The sequence below is a fragment of the Podarcis bocagei genome (assembly GCF_964188305.1).
Source record: "Podarcis bocagei genome assembly, chromosome: Z".
Lineage (NCBI taxonomy): Eukaryota > Metazoa > Chordata > Lepidosauria > Squamata > Lacertidae > Podarcis > Podarcis bocagei.
Window position 1 is genome coordinate 30,748,762 of NC_138140.1, and position 19,440 is coordinate 30,768,201.

The 19,440-nt window shown below is 41.3% G+C and overlaps 1 protein-coding gene across 1 annotated transcript in view; it reads right to left on the reverse strand.

The window, feature by feature from the left end:
- BRWD3 (bromodomain and WD repeat domain containing 3) overlaps positions 1–19,440 on the reverse strand; it is a 75,487-nt gene that overhangs the window by 40,891 nt on the left and 15,156 nt on the right. The window contains exons 7-17 of the mRNA XM_081180119.1: positions 18,901–19,061; positions 16,785–17,006; positions 16,366–16,466; positions 13,632–13,702; positions 12,327–12,427; positions 11,297–11,337; positions 10,168–10,272; positions 8,628–8,781; positions 6,414–6,548; positions 4,675–4,803; positions 2,917–3,142 (exon numbers count right to left, since the gene is read on the reverse strand). Coding sequence (XP_081036245.1) covers positions 2,917–3,142; positions 4,675–4,803; positions 6,414–6,548; positions 8,628–8,781; positions 10,168–10,272; positions 11,297–11,337; positions 12,327–12,427; positions 13,632–13,702; positions 16,366–16,466; positions 16,785–17,006; positions 18,901–19,061 — 1,446 coding nt within the window. The remainder of the gene's footprint in view (positions 1–2,916; positions 3,143–4,674; positions 4,804–6,413; positions 6,549–8,627; positions 8,782–10,167; positions 10,273–11,296; positions 11,338–12,326; positions 12,428–13,631; positions 13,703–16,365; positions 16,467–16,784; positions 17,007–18,900; positions 19,062–19,440) is intronic.

A 19,440-nucleotide genomic window follows, 5' to 3' on the forward strand; every position in this document is an offset into this window, starting at 1 on the left:
TTCTGGCAAATAACCTCTGGCTACCAGAATACTATTTTTTAATTGTACCTACCATTCCCTCCCAAACCTGGGTGGACTACTATTTTAAAATACTCAAAATCTCACCCTGCTTTCTTCCAAATGCTGATGAACCTGTCCTCTTTACTATACCAAACTTGCCCCCAGTAAGCTCAGACAAAATTATGGAACTTATTGCAGAGCTAAAACCCCATAAGGCCCCTGGCTCTGATGGGATTTCTGCTGAGGTTTTGAAAAAAGTATTCACATCGGTGGACATCACCACTTGCTAACCTTTTAACTCTCAAAGATGAATAGGAATTATACCATAATCATGATTAACTTCTGTAATCATCCCAATTTATAAAAAAGGTGATCCTGAACAGCCGTGTAATTATTACCCTATTGGTCTCCTGTCCACTCTAAACATTTAGAGTGCTATCTGTTGGATTGGATTAAAAGGAATAGAATTATTGGTCCTTAACATTTGTAAATCAGATTTACAAAATAGAAATCAACTATTGATCACTGTCTCTCACTTGCCTTTCTAGCGGATAAGTATATGAAATCCGAAAGGGGAAATTTATATGTATTCTTGCCCCACATTTATTTAATCTATTTTTGAATGATATGAAACAACATCTACTCGTTGTGAATGGCAACCCTCCTAGGTTAGGATCTAAGGCAGTTCCTATACAGTGGTATAGTGGTACAAATAGTCCTGCTTACGAACACATCGGGTTACAAACTCCACAAACCCAGAAGTAGGTGCCCGGGTTGCGAACTTTGCCCCGGGATACGAACGCAATCCACTTTCGGGGCCACAGGAGGCCTATGTAGGGAATGTGCGCCTCGGGTTAAGAACGCTTCAGGTTAAGAATGGACTCTCCAGAACGAATTAAGCTTGTAACCCGAGGTACCACTGTACATTTATATGCAATGACACTGTCCTCCTCTCCTGCAGGTGGCGCTGTGGTCTAAACCACTGAGCCTCTTGGGCTTGCCGATCAGAAAGTCGGCAGTTCAAATCCTCACGATGGGGTGAGCGCCCGTTGCTTGTCCCAGCTCCTGCCAACCTAGCAGTTTGAAAGTATGCCAGTGTAAGTAGATAAATCGGTACCACTGCGGCAGGAAGGTAAACAGCATTTTCATGTGCTCTGGTTTCCATCACGGTGTTCCGTTGCACCAGAAGCAATTTAGTCATGCTGGCCACATTACCCGGAAAGCTGTCTGTGAACAAACACCAGCTTCCTCGGCCTGAAGAAAGATGAGCGCCGCACCCCACAGATGCCTTCGACTGGACTTAACCATCCAGGGGTCCTTTACTCCCTCTCTTTTTTTTAACCTCTCCTGCACCAGAGTTCTAAAAGTTCTAAAAGCGTACTTTCATTACTGTCAAGGAAATCACCTATCGATTGATTATTGCCAAAGAGTTGGCATCCATCTAAATTGTGTATTGGTAATCAAGAAATCGGACAAGTTAAAAGCTTTAAATACTTAGGGATCACCTTTTACAATCTAAAATGAGTGACCATTTGTGCTCTGCAGACCATTTGTGCTCTGCAGCACAAACTAAACAATTCTATTTTCTTGATGGTAAACAGAATGTGCCTGCAGCGGTTAGGCATATAGAGCAAAAACTGTAATGCAACTCCTTTATGGGATTTCCTTATGGATAACTGACTTTAACAACCAAGTCGAGGGTGTAGAGGCATTCTTCTTCCGACAAATTCTAGGGGCTTCAAAATGTGTCTCCTATCTGGCTATATGTTCAAATTTAGGCCAGCATCTCCTAGAATCCAGGGGCTGAATTATGACTTTCAAATACTGGCTAAAAATTCATTTCAATACAGACCCAGAATGCTTACTAACTTCTTTATTGAGAGACACACATAATTCTACATCGTTTTCTGATATTACCCTCAAACACAGGCAAATAGGGATTGCAATAGATTCCCTTCTTCTATTGGATGGCTCACAAATCTTCTCTCTCATCAAGCAGAGGCTGCTAGATCATGAAATCCAAAAACTCCACCCCTCCCAGCCTTTTGTATGTTCACCTGCTTACTTAGGATTGCAGCCCAACCATGGAGTAATACTTAATTACTTTTCCAATTTAGAAACTCCATCGCATCACAGAGCTTTTATGCTAGCTTGTCTAAATGCATTCCCCTCATCTGTATTGTTTGGAAGGTTTCAAAAAATAGCTACAGCTACAACTTTATTTTTTTGTTGCTTAACATGGTTTCTAAATGATGAACAATAAGGTTACAAAAAGAATGCATTAGAGACAAAATCTGGTAAAGTAAACCATAAAATCAGAAGAAAAAAAAACTTATTTAAATAATATCTGATGAAATAAGGTGTTACTCACCAAAAAGTCTTCACTTAAAGCAAGCCCAAAATTGCATTCAGAAAGATTTACAGTGGCAAGCCCAACCATGTCTACAAGGAAGTAAATCTTACTGAATTTAAAGGGGCTGGCTTGTACATAAGTGGGTTTAAGACTGCATCTTTACTTATGAGTAAACAAAAAAACAAAACACCTTTGACATTAAATTCAGAGGAAAGACTGCTGGTCTGCCTCATCAGGAGACCTTTGTTATTACTAATATTTTAATAGATTATTTTTAATGTATGGTTTTCCCCCATGCAAGACAGAGAGGGACCCTTCTTTCTTGAGTTAACCCATATCCCAGCCTTACCCCAACCTGATGCCATCAAGATGTTTTGGATTGCAATTCCCATCTGTTCCAGCCAGCATATATTGATAATCCAAACCATCTGAAGGCCAGCAGGATGAAGACTGCCATACCCCAAAACAGAAACTTCTTAATAGGCATACTACATTCTAAGAAACTTCATAATAGGCAAGAAACACCTCTTCATTTCAGATTCTGCGATTTAAAAATGGTATACCGTTTGCCACATATCCCAGCTGAGGAATGAGTTGCTCATCGTTACAATTTTCCCGCCCTGGCACCAGTCGCTGGTATTTTGTGGGGTGAGGATTTCCATCCACATCAACTAAGAACGGGGGAGGCATGAGATGCGGCGCCTGTTGAGTTTGTTCATCTAGGACATAGTTATTCGCATCACGGATCAGAGGGCGGTAATCTGTGTGGAAGAACATCTGGTCCGGGATCTACATCGGATACAAACTTAGAAATCAGTACAAATACACAAACATTTCTTAATTCTTCTCATACAACGCATACTCTGTTAACTGTCTTGCTGGCCAGAAATTATCTGTCAAATGGTAATTCTCACCTTGGTCCCATCGGACTATTGAGACTACTTTAGAGGAGCAAACCTGCGTCTGAACTATTTCTATGCACCACAAAAGCTTAGAATTAAGTGTCTTTTCTATGTGGTTTTCATTTTTAAAAAATAAAAATAAAAAAGCAAGCACAGTTCTCACCCTTAGGACTACAAAGAAACGCTTTAATGAAACATGAGGGTGGTATCCTTCAGAAACCACAGATATGAGGTCCTAAGTGGTCAACTTCAGGAGAAGGAGTTTAACAAACTTATTTTTATAACCAATTCACTGCAAACTGTGTAATTTTCCAGTTTTCTTCCAAATTCAACTCAAGGTTCTGGTTTTGACTCAGAACCTTTATGGAGTGCACATCTCGCTAACACACTTTCACATCCTTAAATATTTTTAGGGCAGTCCTGCTCAAAATTTCCGCCATAAATGGGTAGGTTAAACTTCCTAGTGGGCAGAGCAGTTTTTTTAAATAGTGCCCCTAACCTGTGAAATACACTGCCCAGGAGGAACGCCCTTGGCCAAAACTTGCTTTATTAATCATTTTGAGTAATATTATTATTAATAATCTTATTATTTATACCCCACCCATGTAGCTGGGTTTCCTCAGCCACTCTGAGCGACTTCCAGCAAAATTTAAGAAAATAATAAAATGTCACACATTAAAAACTTTCTGATACAGGGGTTGCTTTTAGATGTCTTCTAAACGTTGTGTAGTTCTTTATCTCCATGACATCTAATGGGAGGGTGTTCCACAAGGTGGGTGCCACTGCTGAGATGGCCCTCTACCTGGTACTTCACTTCTCGCTGTGAGGGAACCACCAGAAGACCATTGGCGATGGAACCTCAGTGAACGATGGGGGTGGAGACGCTCCTTCAGGTATACATGGCCAAAGCCGTTTGCGGCTTCAAAGGTCAGTACCAACACTCTGAACTGTGCTTGTAAACATACTAGGAGTCACTAGCTGGTTTTTTAATTATATTTTTTCTTTAGAAATTCTTCTTTATTGTGAGTGCAAAGAAGCTGCTGCTTAAGACAAAGCATGAGCATGTGCACACACACTTCTCATTTTCACACCATTATTAGCAGTTTATAAATCAAGGACTCAGTTCCTCCAGACATTATCAGTTAATCAGTCCTCAAACCAACAGCTATACAATAAACCCCACAGAGTAGGATTACTCTAGAGTAATTAGTTCCAGTCTGAATGTATCCCACAGAAGAACAGCACACACAATCCATTTGCAAAGCTAGGCACTTTTAACATCCCATTAACTTTAAGAGAGATTTAAGCACATTCTTACATTTTCCTTGCAATTCACAGGACTTTAAAGGTGATTCATTCTGGCTGGATGATGTCAAATACTGCTAAACACAGAAGGACATTAAGAGTCCACCAACTCACCTTTTCATAACTCTTATTGCATCCGAATCCAAACAATAGTAGGTGCCCATGGGAATCTGTACAGGCAAAGTGCTGACCATCAGGGGAAAATTTACAGTCAAACACTGCACCATGGCCTTGGCCCTCAATCTGTAAAACACACACAACACCCATTTGGATCTGCTTAACTTTTCTAGACAAATTTATAAGCTGAATTTTCCTTTCTTTTAGGGGTGTGTACCGACAACAAGATTTGGTTCTGACCCTGATTCAGCACTTCAAAAAAACAACCATTCTCAGCTCAAAGCGTTCCAGACACTGCCCAGTTCTGCCCAGGTTCAAGTTCACTTTGGAGTAAAAAAAGGGCTTTGTCATCTTCCGTTCAATTACATTGCCTGCAGATTTCATTCACAATTTTTGGCAGAAAATTTATGAAATTTGTAAGCAGAGCACCTCTTGCCAAATCTCAAGAGGTTAGCTGCAACAGTTCCTACAAGAATAGCATTCAAAGTTTGAAGGAGGGTAAAAAAGAAATAATGAAGATAATGCTAGCAATTACTATGACAACAACTAAAGGCATACTATGGCTTGGCTGGAAATAAATAAGAATCACTTGACACACAATAAGTACATGCAAAAGCACACACAAAGGGACCCGAAGAATGTAAGACTGACAATGGATGAATAAAATCACTTGAGACAAACAGACCACTTAACTCAAAGAAACAGACCAGAACTGAGGGGGAGGGGAGGGTCCACTGACTAAAAGGAACAGGTGAGCAAGCACAGGAGTCAATGTAATCAGGAGCAAATTTGTATCAACGGGAAAGAAAAAGAACTAGGATCTGAAAGTAAAGAGCGGGGAAAGGGAAGGACTGGGCTAAACTTAGGTTAAAAAACACCCCTTTGCTCTGAGTGTGCCACCAGAACTCTTAACATCCCTCCCACAAAGCACTTGGTTTTTGCCAGCACCTGGCAAAACATTTCCCTCTGATTACAAATTAGACCTGCTAATCACAACAGAGTTCTCCCCCACCCCGTTCTCACCCTGCATGGTTTTTTTATATTGTAAACTTAAGGGACGCGGGTGGCACTGTGGTCTAAACCACTCAGCCTCTTGGGCTTGCCGATCAGAAGGTCAGCGTTTTGAATCCCTGGGACGGGGTGAGCTCCCGTTCCTCGGTCCCAGCTCCTGCCAACCTAGCAGTTCGAAAGCACGCCAAAAAGTGCAAGTAGACAAATAGGTACCACTCCGGCGGGAAAGTAAACAGCGTTTCCGTGACCTGCTCTGGTTTCGGTGTTCCATTGCACCAGAAGCGGCTTGGTCATGCTGGCTACATGACCTGGAAAAAGTCTGGACAAACGCTGGATCCCTTGGCCTGTAAAGCGAGATGAGAGCCACAACCCCAGTGTCGTTTGCGACTGGACTTAACTGTCAGGGGTCCTTTACCTTTACCATTAAGCTTATAGAAACTTTACTTCTATTTTCAGCAAGATGTATTTTCACCAAGGACAGCAAGGGTGGGTTCTCTCTGCTTTGGTATGAGGTGCTTTATAAAGATCCTGCATCAACGCAGATAAACACACAGTAATTCTCAGATCTGTGACTCTTAATCATAGGGTCATGAGCTCAAGCCCCATGTTAGGCAAAAGTTTTTCTGTACTGCAGGAGGTTGGACTAAATGACCCTAGGGTCCCTTCCAACTCTACAAGTCTATGATTCTAAGATCTGACCACTCATTCTGCCCATCATACAGTACCATGTTAAAGTAATTGCGCATTTTTGCTCCTTGCTCGAGGTCCCAAATGAAAATATTCCCATCATGGCCTGCAGAAAGCATGATCCTTTGGTCAAATGGGTGAGCTTCCAAAACAAACACTTCATCATCATGGCCCTGCAACAAATGCAAAGCAAGTAATATTTTAAGAAGTAGTTACTGTCCCATATAAGCTTCATGTTACATTCCCCCCTCCCCTGCTCGTCACATACACACAGGTGACCAGTGCCTCAATCTTATGAAGGTGGTCTGCATGTTTCTGTGGTCTACCACCTCAGACTGAAGGCTTCGATGACAGAACATTCTTACATTACAAAAAGGTGTGTCACCCAGACCATCAGATCCTTGTAAAGTTTAAAGAATCCTACGTGTCCACCACTATGCTGTTGCTGAACTAATCCCTGGTTTGGTTTTTTTATGATAGTATTGTTTATTATTAGTTGTTTGCAATTGTGTATTTTATATTGTGCTTTGTAAACCACTTTGCAATTTTTATGAAAACTGGTATATAAATGGAAAAATGAACACCCCTAATAGACACAAAACTAGCATGTCAGACGGGTTTTAACACAGAAAACTACAATGTCAGGTAGACGCCCATATTCAGGGACTTTTTAATATTTTGGAATTGAGAGAGAATGGAGGCATTTCCACACTGACCTCCTGTTTAAAGACAAGGCAATTGTTTTAAAAAGTGGGTAGCTGGAAATGCAAGCAACTCTGCTCATATTGGAGCAGTTCCAATTTGAAGTGGGGACAGGCTCCACAGATATTTGCTGCTGGGGACTGAAGGGCACATCAGCCTCCTGAGTGCAAGTGATAGCTCTACACCAGGGATGTCCAACAGGTCAATCGGGATCCATTGATCAATCCCCGGAGCTTCAGGTCGATCATGGGCTCCTTTTCCTTTGCTTTTGCCTAAGAGCATCTGCCCCCTCACCCCACTCTCCATTTTCGCTGGAAAGGAAGACGGAGTTTTCACTGTGAGGCAGATTGTTTTCATAGCGATCTTTTGGTGAGCAACTAATCCCCTTTCCCCTTTACTTTTGCCAGAAACCCCCCCCCCCACACACAAAAACGGAACTGTCCTCCCTAAAAAAAGTCAACAACTTTGACCTGAACCCCTCCCCCAAAAAGGGGTAGATCACTGCCACTTTTTTTCCTGTGAGTAGATCGCAGTCTCTTAGGAGTTGGACGTTCCTGCTCTACACAACCTAGAAGACAATTGTCCCACTTGCCTGCCCACTGCTCCCAGTTCACCCTACTCCCACAGGTCAGGATTTTGTTATTGGGAATAGTCACACAGGAACAAATCAGGCTGCTCTATTGTTCAACTTAACAATGGAGAATCTTACTGAGAGTACTTGAACACAAGAGCAGCTTGCTTTTTTGGCCAAGCAAGAATTCACCTATCCCTGCTCTTCCTGGGATCAGACAGAGTAATATACATGCCTGTCACAGCATTTTCCAACCCTGTGGGAATTTTTTAAACACAACAGGTATCTGGAAGGATCTGATATTCTCTCTCTCTCTCTCTATATATATATATGAGAAACTTTAATACTGGGGGGGCGGGTTTTAGTCCCACTTATATTATGAAAATTCTAATTGTATTATGAAACACAAGTAATCCTCTCCTGAACAATAAGTGGTATCTTTTATTCATTCAATTCTAAACACGCTAACATTTTCTCAGAAGTGCCTCAGAAGGGTTCCTTCATTGAAGTTTTGGTAAAAAATATAAATATATTTATAATTTCATTAGTTAATTGATCAGTTAGAAGGCAGATGGATAGTAAACAACAGGAAAATCTTGTTTGATTGATTAACCAACCAACCAACCAACCAACCAACCAACCAACCAACCAACCATCAATTGGTTAGAATGCAGGAAAAATGATAACAGCTTTCTCCTCCCATTAGGAAAACGATACTAATTTGATCAATTATTTTGTTTTCTGTATATTTGTTTTGATGTGTTTCTGATAAAAGATCACCAGTCCTTGGTCCGCACCACTCCTGGACTCATCTGATGCTGTTTGCAAGTTTCTCAGCTGTTCTCCACAAGCATGATCAGAATCTTAATTCTTAAAGATGCCAAAGCTTAGTGCCAGACCCCAGTTCAGTGGCACACAACAGAGAGAGCACTAAATGCAGATCCTCTTAAAAAGCTAATCGACTGAAGGTCTAACTTACAGTTAGGTTGTGAAGAAGCTGCCCAGTAGTAGAGTTCCACACTTTCAAAAGGAAATTGTTGACTGCTGTAATAACAGTAGTATCATAACGATCCCAAGCTACCATAGTCACCTTCAACTTGGACACCTTGTCTTCCCCAGACACTTGGCTATTTCTGAGAAAATGTAGACGTTAAAGAAGAATCTAGTCAAATGAAACTTTCAAGTACCAACTTAGAGCCAAACTAAATGTGACACTGGGAAATCTTTGATCAGATTGTTTTTTGAAGATGTTAAAAGCAGCCATGGGATACATCCTAGGAACTTACCCCTCCCCATCCACCTTTTGGGCAGCTGCCCCAGAGGAAGAAACTACAGGTTCCAAAAAGGTTACTAGTCCCGCCCACCTGTCGAAGTGGCCTACCAGGTGGGAGTGAGGAGCTGAAGATTCGAGCCACATGCTACATCCTGTTTCCCACCCCTTTCTTTAAACAAACAAACCCTTCCAGTTATACATCATACTTGGCCTTAATTTCCAGATGTTGGAAACAGATTATCATCACTAAACCATTGTCAGTAAAAAGCTGGCCAGATCAAAACAATACAGTCAAACCACGGCTCCCAAATGCCTCCATTTTGGAACATTTTGGCTCCCAAAGGCCGAAAACCCAGAAGTAAATGCTTCGGTTTTCTAGCGTTTTTCAGAAGCCGAAAGTCCAACATGGCTTCTGCTTGAGTGCAGGAAGCTGTTGCAGCCAATCTAAAGCTGTGCCTCAGTTGTCAAACATTTCGGAAGCCAAATGGACTTCCGGAATGGATTACGTTCAATAACCGAGGTTTAACTGTACATGCAAACAGTAGTATAAAGGAATTTATTTATTTAAACCTAACATTTTTCAGCTGCCAGAGAATACATGTAGAAAATGCAAGTTCTGTGAGCATTACACATTCAAATTTTGCTGAATCTTTAGAGGAAACAAGAAATGGAGCATAAGTAAGCTTATAAAATAACCAAATTCTCTCTGAAAAGATCTGCCTTTTATATTCCTGATAATTATCCTGTTTGGTTTAATGCTCAACACAGACTACAAGGTTCCTTTCTGCGGAAACTCTGTCAGATTCTAATGCAAAAAAGAGCTCCCTTCTAGTGCAACTCACTGTGTCTCAACCAGGTAGTTAGTTCAGAAAGTAGGCCAGTGCTCCCCTCTAGAGAAATGCATGTGCCCAGTAAGATGTACTGTAGCTTTACTAATTTTTAACAGCAAGCCCCATGTGCCACACGTAACATGATGATGGGAAGCAACCAGATGGGTGCAGCTTAACGCTACTATGAATACCATGACAAAACTTTCCATAGGTAACAAGATGGTTTGGTTTCCCCAGAAACCCTGAGTTACACAAAAGCCACAACAGGAAAATGGCTAGAAGGGAGAGATGCTGAAACAGGTGAAGAAAATGAACATTTCTGGATTACAACCACAGAAATAAATATTACTGTATTTTGAACATTTGAATTCCTTTGTCTATTGAGTTTAAATTATAAACATTTTTCTGCCTTTTACCCAGTCATCTTAGTCGCCATCTCCAACACTATACTCTTCCATTCTTGCTGCTGATATTGCCAGATTCTGGCTGTTCCATCTCTGCTTCCACTGACAAATCTTAGTCTGTATTTTCGAGTAAAAGGGAAAAGGAAAAAAGTTACATGTGTAGGGCTCTGAAGCCCCTCTGCTTTGCTCTCCAACCTGCTTTTCCCCTACCCAGTTCAGAATTTCGTCTACTGGCACCCTGAACTCCTGCATAATAATATTTCCACTTTATTTTTTTAAGGGCCACTATCTTGTGATTGACCCTGCACTGGTACCCACAAACACACTTAACACAAAATGCAGCACAAGGGGGCAAGGTATGCATGTGCCTTTGATTCAGGGTAGCTTCACATGCACGTTCTAAATGACAGCAACATCTAGAAACAGCTTTCATGGCTGAACAAGCCAACCCTAGAACTCTCCTAACTCTTCAAAACGCAATGCTTTATACCATGTGGTCAGTTCACAAGCTCACCAACCAGATATTAAACATTTAGTAAGTATCGGAACAAAACTCAACTGAACTGGCTTCTAGTTGCTTATCAGATGTTTTTATATAGTGGCTAATTAACAGGTAATATTTTCATTAATTTCCTTTAATTAAAATCACTTAGTAAGTGGGATATACAGGTTTAAAAAAGTATAATACTGAATAGCTATCCACCACACTTCACAATGCAATTCAGAACACTTTGTCCCAGCTGAGATGTCACAGCCTAACAACAGTTTGGCTACTCATGCCATTTTTCAGCTTTGCCTCTTCAACCCATTACATGCCCCAGTTAACTATTTCCTGGTTGCAGCAAACCATAGTACGCTGTTCAACCCAAGCCAAAATTGGAAGCGCAATTTAGACTGCCATTTTCAGTTCTGCTTTGAATCAGAAGTCTAAACAGATAGAACGTTGCCATTGATCTGTTTAAGATAAATCCCTTATTTTAATTTAGAAAATGTATATACTGCTTGACTGTAGTAAAGCAGTTTACAAGACGTTTGTAAATGACTGTTTATATTTCACAAGTAGCGTAAGAAATTAAAAAAATATTATGGAAAATCAAATACAGCAATAACATCATGGGAGAAGAACAAAAGAAATGCTTACCTGCCTCCACTGTTGCAGAACTGAACAGCAACTACTTTGTCCTTAAAAAAAATAGAAAATAATTGTTTTCATCAATACTTTTCTCTACAGTCAGCTTATGTACAACCCAGCTCTCCTCCATCCACATGTTTCTAGAGTGTCCAAAACATCTTAGCAGCAAGTGTCAACAAAACATCCATCAGCCCTTTATCTGACTCATCTGTCTTTTGCCCCAGTGTATGGCCAGCAGCATGTACTGAATTCTATGAAGTCACAGGCCAGTGTTAACTGAACAAGAAGGCGGCCAGCCCTATGCCCACTGGTTCCTGAAGATCAGAATGTATCTTGTGTACCTATTGCTCCCTGAGGTCACTGGCATACCACTTTCAGCCACCATGTTTCATTTGGATACCATGCATGCACAAATTAATACCAGTAAGTATTGGCATTCTATGGAGGGGCACCTTCCTATTTGCTATCCCAAAACACTGGTGCTTTGATCACCCACCACTCCACATAACCATGACATTGGCTCAGAGCACCATGTACTTTGGTCATGGCATCCCATGGCCTTGCTGCTTCTGTCAAAAACCAGACAGACACATATCACTTTCCTTTACAGCAAAATATATTTGACAGAAAAAGAAACTACACGCTGCAATATTTTTGCCAAAACTAATTCCACCATTATAAGTGCACTGTATTAATCTTAACACCATTTCTGCTTATTGCAGAAGGTCCTGGTCAATTAGCATGAAAGTTTTGTTAACCAACCATAGATTAGTCTCACAACAGCAGTCTTTGCACGCACAAAACTTCATGGAAAGCACCATGCTCCCTAGGCTGCAAAGGCTCCCTTGTTTGTTTCAAAAGAGAAGCAATTTTTCTTGAATGTACTGTGAAGCAGCATCTTCCACAGAAGATAACAAAGATGTTTTCCAGACAAGAACTTTTATCAGGGTAAGCCTGTGTTAAAATGCACAACCTAAACTTCTGAGCAGGGTTTTTTTTAAAAAAAAAATGCAAGTGTGATTTCCTGCTTCATTCTTACCGTATGAGATTCTAACACAGCAGTTTTCACAGCAGTCTCAGAACCCAAGTAATATATTCTTATCACATGGTCAGTGCTCCCTGTTACAACAAACATACCACCTAAAAAGCAGGAGTTGGGCAGGAGATAAAGACAAGAAGAAAAAAATCAAGAAACCTTACATTTTTCATTCAGCAAATCATGATTGTTGTTCAAATGGTATTGCCAGATTTGAAAAGTAACATTTCAAGAGAGCAAAATGTGAACCATGTGATGCATTTTTCCTTCAGGAGCTGTGAATTCTGAAAGTGTTTTATTATTCAAAGAACACTGACATCTATATTTGGCAAACTAAACAGATAAAATGCACACAATTATCCAAAACATTACCATAGAATTACTGCACCATGGAATGTCAGACTAGACCCTGCACCGCCCCCTCAATTTGGCACAATACAAGATCATGCTAAAGGTCCACTAAAATGGCATTAAGAACCTCAAGTGCTTTGCTGAAGTACTTTTTATAAAGAACCTAAACAGCAAGGAATGTGTAACAGTAATTCACTTTATTTCAGGTTTCAAGAGAAATACTCAAGGGTGGAAATCCTAGTAAGACAAACTGCCTACAAAGTAAAGCTGCTAGCAAAATCAACCTGTACTAGAACTCAATATAGATTTAATGACATCTGCCCATGTAGAGATGGTAACACGGAAACAGTGTCCCACGTCCTCCTATCCTGCCCCTTTTATAAAGACCTAAGGAATGAGATTATTACTCCACTCATTCTCCCCAACCCCGGCCGTCCACAAGACATTATACTGTTCTTTCTCTTTTCTGATACGGACAGTCAGACAACAGAGAAGGTCGCAAGGTACATCGAGAGAGCTGTGAAATTGAGGGCCACCATCTGAGTGACAGACGTGTTCATCTGACGGACCTCTTTTTGTTTGTTTTTATCCCCTTTTATGTTTATTTTATTTTATTTTTAATTCTTGTATAGCTGTGGCCTGTTGGCTTTGCTAATAAAGTTCTGATTCTGATTTAATGACATAGTGTTGTGAAAAGTTAATGCTTGTGCCTGAAGTTGAAAGTTCCATCAATTATATTTTCCAAGAGCAACCAATGTCCTAGATCCCAATCATTTCCTAGATATTTTTGTCAATTAATACTGGCTCTGGTTAGAATCTTCCTGAAGTCTGAATTTTCCTTAAAAAATTAGTTGTGTTTTCTGAACTAGTTAGCGGTTTCAAAAACAAGCACCAACAATTTTTTTTGCAGAAAACCATTTCCTACGTGGTTTCTGTTCCTGAAATATATATACATACCAGAGCTGAAGGATGAACAAGATATTTGAACGCCAGGCCTTGACCTCTCAGCAAATTTGATTGGATGATCACTGAAATGTAAATATGAAGCACTTTAATTACTTCATGGTGCAAAGGTTATTATATAAACCTGTTAAGAAAACAATTTATATTTGTACAATATGAGCTGCTAGAACTGCAGTAGTCCATAGAATACGATCCCGGTTACTAACATGCAGAGAAAGTAACATCCTCGCAATGTTAACACGTTTGCAAAATAAAAATTGGTAAGGTGTTTGTCTGCAGACTGTCAAAACTAAACCAAACCTGCATAAAGTTCGTGAATACAGATATACAGAATCAGTTAAGTTATAGTTTTCCTAGAAAGGCTTGATCTTCTGCTTTTTCCCAAAGGCTATGAATCTACTGGAGCCACTCGACAAAAAGAAAAGCCCCTTTTAAAAAAGCTATTTTTTAAAATCCCAATTCAACTGAATACAAAAATTGGTGTGCTAGAAGTTTGACTGGAGAGGAATCTCAGAAATGTAGGCTAAATGTCTGCCAGCCCTCCCTATCGAGCTATTCTTAATGTTCTTTTACATATGGAGAGGGTAGAAACATCTGACCTGTGGCTGGGATGTAGCCTACTGCATAAAGAGTTACATGTGTACTTCCACCCACTTTGCCTCTGGTCACACCCATTTCTTCCTCTGGTGCTGCCTGTCGCCGGCATGTGGGGCCCCCCAGAAGATTGCTCAGGAGAGAATGCAGCTTTCAGGCTGGAAAAGGTTCCTCACCACTGGCTTAGCGAAAGACCAGTGAGCAAATTATGCCAACAGTACCCATCAGATTACAGTCTACCTCTGCACTCCCACCTGAAACTACAAATGTCTCACCTGTGGGACAAAATCTGGCTGAGTCAGAAGACTGAAGTTGCAATCCTTTACCCAATTTCCTGGGAGTACTTTTTAGTAGAAATGTATAGAATTGCACTGTTAGGAATACTCTTCAAGAGGGCAATTTCCTATTCACTGTGCTTGTAGGCTGTGCTTGTAGGTGGCGCTGTGGGTTAAAGCCTCAGCGCCTAGGGCTTGCCGATTGAAAGGTCGGCGGTTCGAATCCCTGCGGCGGGGTGCGCTCCCGTCGTTCGGTCCCAGCGCCTGCCAACCTAGCAGTTCGAAAGCACCCCCGGGGGCAAGTAGATAAATAGGGACTGCTTACAAGCGGGAAGGTAAACGGCGTTTCCGTGTGCGGCTCTGGTTCGCCAGAGCAGCGATGTCACGCTGGCCACGTGACCCGGAAGTGTCTTCGGACAGCGCTGGCCCACGGCCTCTTGAGTGAGATGGGCGCACAACCCTAGAGTCTGGCAAGACTGGCCCGTATGGGCAGGGGTACCTTTACCTTTAGGCTCTACCAAAGGACTGAAGATTTCAATGAGGATACACAATGGTAAGAATCTACAAAGTTTTGTTAAAACATTTGACTTAGCAAAAAATTAATTCATCTCTTTTCACGGCCATATCAAACTGCAGCCTACAATTCCATTCTTTTACATAAAATTCTAAAAAGGGGGAGGTTCTTGGAGCTTAATCTGAAGAGACAGCATGGACAGAGCCATGCCAAAGTTCGGGGGGGGGGTGATGCAATCCCTGATGGCATTAGATAGTCCTGCTTTGCAGGAGTGTAAAAATTTAGGCAAATCAATCAACAGAATAAATCTCTAGGTTGGGAAATATCTCCGCTTCAGCTTCCACTCAGTTTAGCATTGGAATGGAAACTTTTTCCAGCCCAAGGGTCACATTGCCTCAGGGACAACCTGCTAGGGACGGCATGCCAGCATTGAGCAGGTCCAAAGACAGAAGTGGGTAGTGCAACAGGCATGACTCTTAGCATGGTATAGCAGTCTGTATTCCCATCACGCAAAAGTCACAAGTTTTACATACACGCACCTCCACTGAGGCAATCAAAAAGAATCATCACAGCTCAATTTCATATTTGTCAAGCAAAAGCACTCAAGGAGGCCACAGAGCATGGCTGGTGACCCCAAGAGAGTCTTAAGGACCAGACAAAAAGGCCAAGAGAGCTGCAACTGTCCCCTGGGTCTAAGGTTGCACATCCCTCATTTAGACCATGTTGAACAAAATAGAACAACGGTTCAGCTCAATGAAAAGGAGCTTCTAGGAAATACAGGATTGCCACAGTTCTGAATTCTCCATCCAAAACATCAAGACTCAAAAGTAATGTGCCATTGAGGCCTTTTTTGTGGCCTTTCACAACATTTGATGCCACGCCCCCCACTGCAGTGGGCTTGGGGAAGGAGGTGTGAGGGTTCTGACAGGATCCTAGAGTCCTCCTGCCTCCTTCCCAAAGCCTAGTTAGCACTCTTCCAGCTTTGAGAAGGAGGCGGGAGGGCTCTAGGAACCCACCCGAACCTTGCACCTAGCTTAGCCAGCTTTGGAAAAGCAACGCAAGGGGTGGAGGGGTGACAGATTTTTGGGCTCACTTCCCCCCAGTGGAACAATAGTGTGCTGCCCGTGTTGAATTACTATTGCAGCCCACTTGATAGAAAACTTGGACAGCCCTGGTTTAAACCCTACAATGCTCTACAGTGACCCAAGGTACATATGGTGATGTTTATAGCGCAGCAGAAGCTAAGTCATATTGTGGCACACCACCAAGCTGACCTGAGAAAACACTGATGTGTCCAAAAGCAGAAAACTGAGCTAAAATAATAAATCTAATGAAATATACGTACTTAAATTTCATTGTATCTGAATGCCATTGCCAGAAGCAGATAGTCCCATCAGCACCTGTAGAAGTGAGGTATCGAGTTGTTCCTTTTCTTGATGGAGAAAACTAAAGATTTTAGAAAAAGATATTGTAAATTGGTTTTAGGATTTCCCCTCATTCTTCCAGCTTAAAAAAAAACTATTTTACTGGGCATATGAAACACACTCACTGAATAAATATTGTTCTGGACTGCTTTTGACCATGAGAAAGTAAGCAAAAAATAATAAGGCTAATCAATAAAATAGGCCCATCACAAAATTGTTTGATGGATGGAAATTTCAAATTTGAGATGGATTTAACATGCATTTGGTCAAGCAAATGTAGTCTTGTATCTCAGTGCTAAACAAAAGCAAAGGAAAAAACAACAGTGTTCATCTACTTTACCTGTATAGAGGTTATTGAAGCTGTGTGGCCAAGCAGCACTGCAACTGGTGCACAGGTTCGAAGACACCAGACTCTGACTACTTTGTCACAGCTGCCTGCAGCAAGGAGGGTGTTTTCATAATTAACACCCATGTCAGAAATTTCAGCCGAATGTCCTCGGAGTGTTGAGAGCAAACGTCCGTCATCTGTAGCCCAAATTTTCACCAAGCAATCATCCGAACCCTAATGTTTCACACAAAAAAAACAATATCCAAAGTATAACATGCAGAAGTGCCACTGTTTTCACTATGACCCTAGAGATGTATGTATCCCTTCTTTTTGCTAACTGCCTGAGTGCCATTAGGTTTGGTAGTAGTAGTAGTAGTATATCCCTGGCCTTCCTCCAAGGAGTGCAAAAAAGCGTAAACAATTTCCTGCACCCACCCACCCTTTATCCTCACAACAATCCTGTGATCACAATAGTGAATGTGTTTTGGTCTTGGGTCAACCCCCGTTGCTTTATCATTTCTTAGCACTGCTGCCACTGGAAAATGACCTTAATCCAACAATTAAGGATAATTCTATTGTATTGCTTATGGCTCATATGGTCATTGCTCAATAATGGAATTCATGTATAATGCTATTTAGAGATAGCATTTAATGATGTCTGGGATTTAGCCCTGTCTTGATGTCGTACACAACACAGACAAGTGATGTGTGTTGCAGTGAAGAAAGACTGGTTCAAGAGGGTGGATGGACTATACTGAAGAATAATAATCACATAAAATGTAATGATTCTTTTAAGGTAATTAATTTTCTGTTATCTATTCTGAGTCATAAATAAATAAATATTAAATACCTTCATTGGCATTTAAAATCACTGGGATAATTAAAAGGACAAAGGTGAAGCTGTCGAAGGTCATAAGGTCACACTGAGTGTCTGAGTCTATACTAATTATTCTACAATCTGCAACTGGATTCTGTTATGTTTACTCAAAGCTGCTGTTTTGTTTTCTTGAAGTCAATAAAAAATATTTTTAAAAACCAGCCTGTGATGTTGTGATCACCCTGTGTGATGTTGGACTGAGAGAATGAAATTGACTCAAGGTCCACTAGTGATTAGGGATTAGAACTCAGATCTCTCTGATGACTATGTCCAGTACTTTAACCACTACAACAGAATGCTTTCATGCCCTGTTTGAGAGTGCCCCAGAGTCATGTTTTGAGTGTTGTGAGAAGCAAAACAAATAGCTAGATGGATCTCAAGTCTGGTCCATCCTAACTTGGAGGGCTTCATGCTGTCCTGCAAAGAAAATGCTACAGTTGTATGAAGGACCAGCAGCTTCTGTAACATTCCCGTAAGTTGTTTGTGAGCTATAAAAGTAGCAAACACGAAACCAAGGACATTACATAACATTCCTCTTGGAAAAAGTGGAGTTTCTAGATGATTGACTATAAGCAAAATATAAAACCTTTTCATTTTCTTTTTAAAGGACACATGCATTCTTTCTTTTCCTTTTCTTTTTTAGTAAAGATCACATAGTCTTCAACTGGTTGGTTGGGAGCCACTGCCACAGAGGTATGGAACCTCCGAATATGAGTTTAATTGGGCCGTAAGGTCTCATCATTTGTCCTAAAGACCAATTCAGCCAAATACCCAATATCATATAGATATGACAGCAGGTGTGGGCAGGTAACTGCAGGACTTGGATGAAAGGGTGCCTGCAAAGCCCCCTGCAGGGCTGTTGGTGCTTGGGAAGCACAGTACAGGATTTTTGCAGAAGTTTTATTTCAAACCACATAGGCAAAAATGGGCTACCAAGTGATTTACGGCTTTACAACTGGGCTGTCCCATCCAACTGCCAAGCTTGACCCACAAGTGTGTGTGAAGATAAAGATCCAGCCCCCTGGTCAGCTCCAGTTCCCCATGTCCAGATCTAAGGTAGATCACAACAGAAGCATTACCTACCACTATACAGATATATGCTAAAATATATGAGGGGTAAATAAGAAATGAAGCCTCAGATGTGCTTGATTTAAAGGTGGTTCCTAGGTCCAAAAACGGTATTTTGAGAGAGCAAAACAAACAAACAAAGTCAAGCAATGTTTTGAAATATTGCAGTTTTCTTCAACTCACTGTGAAAATTCGCCGCCCAGTGCGATCAAAGGCTACACAATACACAGAGGACAGATGCCCAAGAATTCTCTTGTGCATCTTGATGTGCTGGTAGAAGGACGAGGGGAACAAATGGCTGAAACGCCCATATCCAGTTGTTTGCCTGGCACAGATTATATTTACTAAAAGCGAGGGAGAAGGGAAAAACACAGTTATCCCAATGACTTAAACTGCTGTAAATCTACTTATCCACCAGTGAAACAGAGGTTCGCATGGCAACCATTAGAGCAGTATCAGGTGTAACAACAGGTCTGGCCTACTTATGGCTAATATTAGTTGAAAACATGTAAGGCCATCTAGGAAGAAGTCGTGGTGGGTGCAAGGGGACTACAGAAGCGCCACCCTCCCACTGAAAAGCCCCTACACAGTATAAGGGCTGTTACAATGTGTTGGCATCAGTAGTATAGGCCTGGCAGCGCCAGATTTATGGTCCTCAGGACCCTGTGTATGGTCCTCTATATTCTTGCGCTCAAAGGTGATTTCACCAAAACATGCTGGGTA